At 37.8% G+C, this 12,262-nt stretch overlaps 1 protein-coding gene across 7 annotated transcripts in view; it reads left to right on the top strand.

Annotated features, from left to right (window-relative positions):
• OPHN1 (oligophrenin 1) overlaps window positions 1-12,262 on the top strand; it is a 623,734-nt gene that overhangs the window by 557,855 nt on the left and 53,617 nt on the right. For all 7 annotated transcript variants that reach the window (XM_070461909.1, XM_070461913.1, XM_070461912.1 and 4 more), the window contains one exon: window positions 2,945-3,092. In XM_070461909.1, coding sequence (XP_070318010.1) covers window positions 2,945-3,092 — 148 coding nt within the window. The remainder of the gene's footprint in view (window positions 1-2,944; window positions 3,093-12,262) is intronic.

The raw sequence follows: 12,262 nt of genomic DNA, 5'->3' as shown, positions 1-12,262 counted from the left end.
CTTCATTTATTTTTCCTCTTTCATGGATCACTGTCCTTCATTGCCAGATTTCAAATGCCCTAATAATGATCAGAATCATTATTACATTTTCCCTAGCTTTTTAATTGTTCCATGCTGATGATATAAATCTAGGCCCTTTTACCCTATTTTGGCTGGAAGGGAAAGTGGCTGCCATGTTATTTTCAGAGGACAATTTGGCCTTTTATATCAGAATTTTAAATTTGTTAGTTTTTTGGCCCAGCAATTCTAGTCACTCTTCTAACTACTGGAGATATAACAGTGAATATGATGATATACTTTAGTCTAGTATACAATCAAGTAGAGAGACAGATAACCAAAAGCTAAATAAGTAAAATATATGATGTTAAAAGACCCTGATGCTGGAAAAGATTCAAGGTGAAAGGAGAAGAGGGAGGCAGATGATGAGATGGTTAGATAGCATCACCAACTCAATGCACATGAACTTGACCAAACTCCGGGAGATAGTGGAGGACAGGAAAGCCTGGTGTGCTGCAGTCGATGGGGTTGCAAACAGGCGGACATGACTTAGCAACTGAAAAATAGCAATAGCAGTGTTAGAAAGTGATAAGAAAATAAGTTAAATAGAGATGGGGGATAGGAAGCACAGCAGAGGGAAGCATGTCAAAATTTTGATACAATTATCTGCAAAGACTCACTGAGAGGAGTGTATTTGATCATTAATCCTACTGAAATCAAGAGCACGAGCTATGGATATGGTTACCTGGAAGAAACTCACTCCAGGTAGATGAAACATTCAGTGCGAAGTCCCTGGTGCATTTGATAAATAACAAGGAACATCTTTTCATGTATTTGTTAGCCATCTGTATGTCTTACACTGTTGGTGGGAATGCAAACTAGTACAGCTGCTATGGAGAACAGTGTGGAGATTTCTTTAAAAAACTGGAAATAGAACTGCCATATGACCAGCAATCCCACTTCTGGGCATACACACCGAGGAAACCAGATCTGAAAGAGAGACGTGCACCCCAGTGTTCATTGCAGCACTGTTTATAATAACCAGGACATGGAAGCAACCTAGATGCCCATCAGCAGACAAATGGATAAGGAAACTGTAGTACATATACACCATGGAATATTACTCAGCCATTAAAAATAATTCATTTGAATCAGTTCTAATGAGATGGATGAAACTGGAGCCCATCATACAAAGTGAAGTAAGCCAGAAAGACAAAAACCAATACAGTATACTAACGCATATATATGGAATTTAGAAAGATGGTAACGATAACCCTATATGCAAAACAGAAAAACAGACACAGATATACAGAACAGGCGTTTGGACTCTGTGGGAGAAGGTGAGGGTGGGATGTTTTAAGAGAACAGTATTGAAACATGTATATTGTCAAGGGTGAAGCAGATCACCAACCCAGGTTGGATGCATGAGACAAGTGCTCAGGCCTGGTGCACTGGGAAGACCCAGAGGGATGGGGTGGGGAGGGAGGTGGGAGGGGAGATTGGGATGGGGAATACATGTAAATCCATGGCTGATTCATGTCAATGTATGGCAAAAAACCACTACAATATTGTAAAGTAATTAGCCTCCAACTAATAAAAATAAATGGAAAAAAAATAAATAACAAGGAATATTTGTAACAACTACTACATCTGCTTAAGATGCTCACAAAATGGTAGCTATTTAGAATATTATTACTAATGATGACACCAGAAATATGACCTAAAAGTATATGGCCTCAAAGCTCATCTGCTTGCTACTATGTCATATTCTTTTTTCCCTATTCCATGAGATACTGAAACATGTACTGCCTTATGATTCTTATTACTTTGTTCTCTATCATTGTGCAGCTTTCACACAGGCTTGCCTTGTGTTCCCAATCATGTAAGTTCTGTGTCTATGCAAACTGTGTTGATTCTTGCCTGATAGAATGTTGGGCTATGACATTATTTTGCACAAATCATTGGGATTGATTTCATTATTGCAATGGAACCAGTTCCCTTCCTCCATCATCACATATGTGTGTCTTTCCAAACTGTGTTCACTCTGGCCAAAAGGTCATTCTCCCCAGGGATAGGAAGATCCTTAAGTACATATGAGACACTATATACAAATTCTAATCACAGCTCCTCCCTCACTTATCCAGCAATTATCATAACTTCCAAAGAACTTTGTTTTCGTCCTTTCTCTTTTGAATAAGTAATGCATACATGGCTTGAAAATTTTTTAAATCAAAATGATATAGAAGTGAAAAATAAGTTTCCTCCATCCTTCCCTGAGCCACTCATTATTCCTGTCTTGTGCAAACAATGTAATCAGTTTCTTGGTATCTTTTCAGAAATATTGAATGCATGTGGGTGTTTTTAATCATTCTTCACACCCCACCTCTACCCATACAATGTCCTTTAACTAACTTCCCTCTTGGTTCTCACCACATCCTGTGATAGGTTGTGCTCCCTGCAATTTACAGATGAAGAAGCTAAGGCTCAGAGATGGGAGGTGAATATTTAATGAGTTTTGCTTCAAAACCTTTTTTTACAGTTTTTGTTGGGAAAAGCTTTTTTACAGTTTCCCAGGCATTAAGTGGAAAATTCAGGACTGGTGTTGCACAATTTTTTAAAATAATAATTTAATTGGTTTTGTTCAGTGAATATGTGTCACACAGCAATCCCATCTAGCATATAGAAGAGTACACTCCTGATGTTGCCATTTTTGTTTGCATTCTTTTCTCTGCACTGAGAAATCCCAGGTCCTGCACTCAAACTTGGTGGGAAATCTCTACTTGCTGGTGGTTAGAGTGTTTAGGAAAAATATCCCTAATTCCTTTAGTAATATTAGAATTTCTCTGGCAGACACTAGATGTAATGCTGATGGGCATCAACTGGTAGTTAGCATTAGGAATACAAAAAGTTGATCTAATTGTTTTCTGGAAATACTCCCCTTCTACAGATCTATTCAGGTCCACCTGAGGAAAGTACTGCACCCCCAGTGCCTCCACCTCGAGTAACAGCAAGAAGACACAAACCAATTACAATTTCAAAGCGCTTGCTGAGGGAAAGGACAGTTGTCTATACTTCTTCCCTGGATGAAACTGAAGGTCAGTACTAAAGTTTTACCCTTATCATCTTAATTGTGACTGGAGATAAAAAGTAGATTGAAAAGCAGAAGTGGATGCATAATAATTTTTTCCATGTAAAGACAGACTCTTTCTGGGTCCTGAGCCAGGCAAGGCAAGGTTTGTAAAATTTGTGCCCAAAGAGTGAATTAGTCTCTTGATGAACCCATCCTAATCAATTTACAGATGAACCTGTAAAATCATTTTCCCTTAGCAGGTCAGTGGGAGATACAAGGTGTTCTTAAATCTGTACCTCAATACATTGACATAGGTGAGCAATGTGTTTTCTGAATATTCTGAGATTTTAAATAAAATTCTGCTAACACAGGGGACTGATGGCTTAATAGGAGTTTCTAGTGCTTGTCCCTTCACAGTAACATGAATGAATTCAAACAACTATCTGTGCAAGAAAAGTCCTTAAATGAGAGCTATGGAATCCATATGAGAGATAAGAATACCTGGGTGGAGTACAGAAATAAGAAAAAAGTGCATTGCAGATGCTAGAAAGGACACTTTCATATTACCCATGTCATCCTTCCCCAAAGCTCACACTATGTAGTCCAGGGAGAGATCCCCTCCACATGGAGAAAGAAGAGTGAGGGGAGCAATCAACTTTACCTTGGACTGCAGCACCAGGCCCACCCCAGTAAACCCAAGCAACTCATCCCCCATTTTTCCAGCCTCCAGGCCAGCCTCTACCAAGCTAGGCTCTAGACCTGCTCCAGTACTAGGCCATTCTGTGCAGTCTTTAAGCGTGCCCCTAAAGACCCAGAATCCAGGGCCAACAATGCCAAGCTGGCCCTGTGACTCTAATCACCAAGATGTAACCACAGCTCAGCTTCCAGTCCAGTCTTCTGTGAACCAAGCCTCCAGGTCTCTCTCAGTGCCAGGCTAGCCCCCTGGGCCTAGGCTTCAAGATCCAGGCTGATCCCCTGCAGATCCAGGCTGAAAGCTTGCCCGTTCACTGACCCAGGCACCAGATCAGCCTACTCAAGGACTCCAGCAGCAAGCTCACCTGTGGAGCCTGCCAGGTGTCCTACACATAATCTATGGTGGTGCTGATGGATAAGAGGCTTTCCTCACCAAAGCCAATCTATAAAGATGGGAAGATGTGCCTAGTTCTTCAAATAGGGAAACACCAACTAAAGGCCACTAGGCTGAGGATTAATCAGGGAAACATGACACCACCAAAAGAACAAAATAAGGCACCATGAACTGGTCCTAATGAAATGGATATCTATGAACTATCTGAAAAGGAATTCCAAATAACCATTTAAAGAAGCCCAGTGAGCTACAAGAGAACTCAGACAACTAAACAAAATCAGGAAAATGATGCATGAGAAGTTCAAGAAAGTGAAGAAATCATAAAAAAGAACCAAAAAGAAATTCTGGAACTGAGGAGAAGAAAGAACCACTGCATTCAAAGACAGGTCACTTAAAATTACCCAGTCAGAGGAACAAAAGGAAAAAAGATTATAAAAGAGACTTATGGGACACCATACACAAACCAATATACACATATGGGAGGGAGTCACAGAAGGAGCACAGAAAGTAAAAGGGGCACAAAGCTTATTTAAAGAAATAATGACAAAAAAATTCCTTAATCTGGAGGAGGAAATGAAAACCTGGATCCTTGAAGCCCAAAGAAATGCACATAACCTAAACATAAAGAGATTTTAGCCAAGACACATTTTTATAAAATTCTCAAAATTCCAAGACAAAGAGAATTTTGAACATACCACGAGAAAAGCAAATCAACAAATAAAAGGGAACTCCGATAATACTATGAGCAGTTTCCTCATCTAAAACCTTGCAGTCCAGAAGAAAGTGGGATGGTATCTTCAAGGTACTAAAAGGAAATAACTTCCAATCAGGAATACCATATTAGACAAAGTAATCCTTCAGAAATGAGGAGAGAGAAAACTTTTCCAGACAAACAAACTTGAAGGAATTGATCACCAATAGACTTGGTTCAAAAGAAATATTAAAAGATAGCATACTAAGTGAAGTAAGCCAGACAGGGAAAGACAAATGTCATATGAAATTTGCTTATATGTAAAAATCTCAAAAAAGAAACAGATGCAAATGAACATAATTACAAAACAGAAATAGACCCACAGACATAGAAAACAAACCTATGATAACCAAAAGGGAAAGTGGGGGAGGGATAAATTAGGAAGTTGGAATTAACACATACACATTCAGTTCAGTTCAGTTCAGTCGCTCAGTCGTGTCCAACTCTTTGCGATCCCATTAATCGCAGCACGCCAGGCCTCTCTGTCCATCACCAACTCCCGGAGTTTACTCAAACTCATGCCGATCGAGTCTGTGATGCCATCCAGCCATCTCATCCTCTGTCGTCCCCTTCTCCTCCTGCCCCCAATCCCTCCCAGCATTAGGGTCTTTTCCAATGAGTCAACTCTTCACATGAGGTGGTTTTAGAAAAGGCAGAGGAACCAGAGATCAAATTGCCAATATCCGCTGGATCATCAAAAAAGCAAGAGAGTTCCAGAAAAATATCTATTTCTGCTTTATTGACTACTCCAAAGCCTTTGACTGTGTGGATCACAATAAACTGGAAAATTCTGAAAGAGATGGGAATACCAGAACACATACACATTATTATATATAAAATAGATATATATGTTGATGTATGGCCAAAAAATCACGATGTTGTAATTATCCTTTAATTAAAATAAATAGCCAGTGAGGACCTACTGTATAACACAAGAAAGTGCACTCAGTCTTTTTAATAACCTATAAGGGAAAAGAATCTAATAGAGGTGTGTGTATATGTGTATAAACATATATATATATATATATATATATATATATATATAGAGAGAGAGAGAGAGAGAGAGAAGAGTCAAGATGGTGGAATAAAAGGATGCAGAATTCATGTCTCTTCACAAGTACATCAGGAATACATATACAAATGTAAAAGTTCTCACAGAGCACCTGCTAAACACTAGTGGAAGACTGTGGACAACTAAAAGAAAAGAAAACTGTCCTTGCAACTGGATAGACTGAAAGAAGTGAAAAAAGAAAAGAGGAATCAAAAAGGGACCAGTAACTCTGGCAGGAATCTGAAGTTGAGGAAAATAAGCCAAAAAGGAAAAACAAATATCATATATTAATGCATATACACAGAATCCAGAAATATGGTATAGTTGATCTTTTTGCAGAACAGAAATAAAGACACTAACTTATAAAACAAATGTATGGGAGGAGGAAAAGGGAAGTAGGGTGAATTGGGGGACTGGGATTGACATACATACACTGCTATGTGTAAAACAGATAACTAATGAAAATCTGCTGTATAGCACAGGGAACTCCACTCATTGCTCTGTGATAACCTAACTAGGAAGGACATTTTAACAAAGAGGGGATATGTGTAAACATTTGGCAGATTCACTTTGCTGTACAGCAGAAACTGATGCAGCAGTGTAAAGGAACTATACTCCAATAAAAAAGAATATATGTAACTGAATCACAGTGCTGTACATCTGAAACTTACATGACATTGTAGATCAACTGTACTTCAATAAAATAAGTAAATAAATAAGTAAGACATGCTAAAAGAGGGTCAGTACAGTTCAGTTAAGTCATTCATTTGTGTCCAAATCTTTGCAACCCCATGAACTGCAGCACACCCAGCCTCCCTGTCCATTACCAACTCCTGGAGCTTACTCAAACTCATGGCCATTGAGTGGGTGATGCCATCTACCATCTCATCCTCTGTCGTCCCCTTCTCCTCCTGCCTTCAATTTTTCCCAGCATCAGGGTCTTTTCAGATGAGTCAGTTCTCTGCATCAGGTGGCCAAAGTATTGGAGTTTCAGTTTCAGCATCAGACCTTCCAATAAATATTCAGGACTGATTTCCTTTCAGATGGACCAGTTGGATCTCCTTGAAGTCCCAGGGACTCTCCAGAGTCTTCTCCAACACCACAGTTCAAAAGCATCAATTAAAATAAAAAAGCATCAATTCTTCGATGTTCAGCTTTCTTTATAGTCCAACTCTCATATACATGACTACTGGAAAAGCCATAGCTTTGACTAGACAGAACTTTGTTGGGAAAGTAATGTCTCTGCTTTTTAACATGCTGTCTACGTTGGTCATAACTTTTCTATCTAGGTGCAAGTGTCTTTTAATTTCATGGCTGCAGTCACCATCTGCAATGATTTTGGAGCCCCCCAAAATAAAGTCTGTCACTATTTCCATTGCTTCCCCATCTATTTGCTGTGAAGTGATGGGACCAGATGCCATGATATTAGTCTTCTGAATTTTGAGTTTTAAGCCAACTTTTTCACTCTCCTCTTTCACTATCATCAAGAGGCTTTTTAATTCTTCTTTGCTTTCTGCCATAAGGGTCATGTCATCTGCATATCTGAAGTTATTGATATTTCTTCAGGCAATCTTAATTCCAGCTTGTGCTTCATCCAGCCCAGTGTTTCTCATGATGTATTCTGCATATAAGTTAAATAAGCATGATGACAATATACAGCCTTCATGCACTACTTTCCTGATTTGGAACGAGCCTGTTTTTCCATGTCCAGTTCTAACTGTTGTTTCCTGACCTGCATACAGATTTCTCAAGAAGCAGGTCAGGTGGCCTGGCATTCCCATCTCTTTCAGACTGTTCCACAGTTTGTTGTGATCCACACAGTCAAAGGCATTGGCATAGTCAATAAAGCAGAAGTAGATATTTTTCTGGAACTCTCTCACTTTCTCAATGATCCAACGGATATTGGCAATTTGTTCTCTGGTTCCTCTGCCTTTTCTAAATACAGCTTGAACAACTGGAAGTTCATGGTTCATATACTGTTGAAGGCTGGTTTGGAGAAGTTTGAGCATTACTTTGCAAGCGTGTGAATTGAGTGCAACTGTGCACTAGTTTGAGCATTCTTTGGCATTGCCTTTCTTTGAGACTGGAATGAAAACTGACCTTTTCCAGTCCTGTGGCCACTGCTGAGTTTTCCAAATTTGCTGGCATATTGAGTGCAGCACTTTCACAGCATCATCTTTTAGGATTTGAAGTAGCTCAACTGGAATTCCAACACCTCCACTAGCTTTGTTCGTAGTGATGCTTCTTAAGGTCCACTTGACTTCACATTCAAAGATATCTGGCTCTAGGTGAGTGATCATACCATCGTGATTATCTGGGTCATGAAGATCTTTTTTATATAGTTCTGTGTAAACTTGTCACCTCTTCTTAATATCTTCTGCTTTTGTTAGGCCCATACCATTTCTGTCCTTTATTGTGCCCATCTTTGCATGAAATGTTCCCTTGGTATCTCTAATTTTCTTGAAGAGACCTCTAGTCTTTCCCATTCTGTTGTTTTCCTCTATTTCTTTGCATTGATCACTGAGGAAGGCTTTCTTATCTCACCTTGGTATTCTTTGGAACATTGCATTCAAATTGGTATATCTTCCCTTTCCTCCTTTGCCTTTCACTTCTCTTCTTTTCACAGCTGTTTGTAAGGCCTCCTCAGACAGCCATTTTGCCTTTTTGCATTTCTTTTTCTTGGGAATGGTCTTAATCCCTGCCTCCTGTATAATGTCACAAACCTCCATCCATAGTTCTTCAGGCACCCTGTCTATCAGATCCAATCCCCTGAATCTATTTCTCACTTTCACTGTATAACCCTAAGCGATTTGATTTAGGTCATACCTGAATGATCTAGTGGTTTTCCCTACTTTCTTCAATTTAAGTCTGAATTTGGCAATAAGCGGTTCATGATTTGAGCCACAGTCAGCTCCCAGTCTTGGTTTTGCTGATTATATAGAGCTTCTCCATTTTTGCCTGCAAAGAATATGATCAATCTGATTCTGGTTATGTCAACGTGTAGAGTCTTCTTTTCTGTTGTTGGAAGAGGGTGTTTGCTATGACCATTACATTCTCTTGGCAAAACATATTAACCTTTGTTCTGCTTCATTCCGTACTCCAAGGCCAAATTTGCCTGTTACTCCAGGTACTTCTTGACTTCCTACTTTTGCATTCCAGTCCCCTATAATGAAAAGGACTTCTTTTGGGGGTGTTAGTTCTAGAAGGTCTTGTAGATCTTATAGAACCATTCAACTTCAGCTTCTTCAGCATTACTGGTCAGGGAAGACTTGATTACTGTGATATTGAATGGTTTGCCTTAGAAACAAACAGAGATCATTCTGTCATTTTTGAGATTGCATCCAAGTACTGTATTTCAGACTCTTTTGTTGACTATAATGGGTATTCAAGTTGAAATTAGTGGACATAAACAATATGAAAACCTGAAAGTATAATCCAAATTTTTAAAGATGAGAATATAACCCAATTCACAATATTCTACTTTAATAGTGATGTGTAAATCACTTTTAACTCTAGTATGAAAGTGAAAATACAAAGGTATTTAAAATTACTTTATGTACAATAATTTATTAATGGATACATAATGTAAAAATCTATAAATTATGGCATCAATAACATAAAATGGAGGGGTAGGAAAGAGTAAAATGTACAGTTATTGTATATAGTCAATGTTACTTTGCTAGTTTCAAACAGACTGTTATGCTTTATATAAACTTCAATAAAAAGACCCCAAATATGCAAAGCAATGTTGAGAAAGAAGAGCAAATTTGAAGATATCACACTTTCTGATTTAAAATATAATATGAAACTATAGTAACCTACACAGTATAGTTCTGGCATAAAAGAAGACATATAGACCAATGAAATAGAATAATGAGCCTAGAAAAAGTACACACATTTATGGTCAGTTAACCTTTGACAATGGGGTCAAGATCACACAATGGGAAAGTATAGTCTTTTCAATACATGGCATTGGGGAAAATGGATATCCACATGCAGAGAAACTGGATCCCTATCTCACACAGTGTACAAAGATCAACTCAAAATGGATTAAAGACACAGATGTAAGACCTATAGATGTAAAACTACAAGAAGAAAGTGTAGGGGGAAAGCTACTTAGAATTGTCTCATCTGCACAGTGATTTGTTTGGATATAACTCAAAAAGTACAAGCAATGAAAGCAGAATAGACAAATGTGATTGCAGAATGCTAAACAGCTTCTTCACAGCAAAGGAAACAAGCAGGAAAGTGAAGAGACAACCTACAGAATTACATGAATATATTTGCAAACCATATATCTAATAAGGGATTAATGTCCAAAATAAATAAGAAACTCATACTACTCAAGAATTAACCCAAATTTTAAAGGTCAAAGTACCTAAACAGACATTTCTTAAAACATGACATATAAATGGTCAACAGATATATGGAAAGTTGCTTAACATCACTGATCACCAGGGAAATGCAAATCAAAACAACAATGAGATATCACCTCACACCTCTTAGGATGACAAAACATCATAAGTGTTGAGAAGAACTTGGAGAAAAGGTAACTCCTTTACATTGTTGGTAGTAATGCAAATTAGTGCAGCTATTATGGAAAACAGTATGTAGCTTTCTCAAAAAATTAAAAATAAACTACCATATAAATTTGTCAACTGCCTGGTTGAGTGTCCAAAGTATGCTCAAACATTCATACAAAGCCCCTTTTCAAAGACTTGGAGTCATATTTGTGCTTGGTGTTTTAAAGTAATCTCTGCCTAATCATTAGCTAACCAAAAAGCTAACTAAGCAGTGTCTTTGGTGGCCACACTCGACAAATGATAAAGATTTAACAGAAATGGGTGGAAAAAGTCAGTAAACAAACTAACAACAATAACTAAAACAAATAGCAACAACAACAAATTGGGGAGGAGAGAGAATCTGATTTCCAGAAATGCTATATTACTTAAACTATCCAGTTCTCAATAAAAAATATGAGATATGTAAAGAAACAAGAAAGCATGACCCATACACAAGAAGAAAAACAAAAAGCAGTCAGAACATGGTTTCACAAAGACTAACATTTGAATATTTATATCAGCTTTGTACATACAAGCCAAAAGCTGTAAACAACCTAAATGTTTGTTAACTGACAAATGAACAAACAGACTGTGGTATATACATACAATGGAGTACTACTCAGCAATAACACACAGGAATGAACCACTGATACATAAATCTTCCCTATCCTCCAGGTATATCAGGTTCTTTCAAGACCTCTAGCATGCCCTCATAACCCAGGCCTCTGCACTTGCTATTCCCTTTGCTGGACACTTTCCCCTGTACCTTTACATGACTGGGTCATTCTAATGCTTCAGGTCCTGAGACCTTGTCCAGATAAATGCTACCTCCCCAAAAGACCCTCCTTAGCTACACCCAAAGTGGCTCTCCTTGGTTGTTTGTCTTTGCCCTTAGTTTGTTTCACTCATGCCACTTACTAATAATTCTTCACATTTTGTGATCATGCTACTTCTTTTTGGTTGCCTATAGGATAATATTTACCAACTGTGTCAATTTAAAAAAAACACTACCAGTAATTCTATTTCTGAATATATATCCAAAGGAAATTAAATTAGTATATCAAAAAGATATCTGCCCTGTCATGTTCATTGCAGCATTATTTACAATAGCCAAGGATATGGAAATATCAAAGTGAATTATCAACAAGTGAATGGATAAAGAAAATGTGAGAGGTACACAGATACTTACCCAGAAATAGACAGACTCACACACACACACAATGGAATATTATTCAGCTTAGATAAAAAGAAGGAAAGTGTGTAATTTGTGACAACATGGATGAACCTGAAGGACTTTATGCTAAATGAAATGAACCAAGGACAGAAAGACAAATGCTGCATGATCTCACTTATATGTGAAATCTAAAAATGTCAAACTCATAGAAGCAGAAAATAGAATGGTGGTTGCCAGAGACTTAGAGAAGAGTGAAATGGGGAGGTGTTGATCAAACAGTACAAAGGTTCAGTTGTGCAGGATGAATACATTCTGGAAATATGATACAACACTGTGTTTGTCATTAATAATACTATATTGTATACTTGAAGTTTATGAAAAGAGTAGATCTTCACTGTTCTTATCACACATAAAAAATGGAAACTATGTGAGGTAATTGATATGTTAATTAGATTGAGTGTGGTACTCATTTAACAATATATTCATATATCAAAATATCATATTGGATACCACAAACATATACAATGTTTGTCAATTTTATCCCAATAAATTTGGAGAGAAAATCAGCTC

The sequence above is a fragment of the Odocoileus virginianus genome, chromosome X, assembly GCF_023699985.2.
Source record: "Odocoileus virginianus isolate 20LAN1187 ecotype Illinois chromosome X, Ovbor_1.2, whole genome shotgun sequence".
In the NCBI taxonomy this organism is placed as follows: domain Eukaryota; kingdom Metazoa; phylum Chordata; class Mammalia; order Artiodactyla; family Cervidae; genus Odocoileus; species Odocoileus virginianus.
Note: the sequence above shows the minus strand (reverse complement) of the source record. Positions and strands in the feature narration are given on the sequence as shown.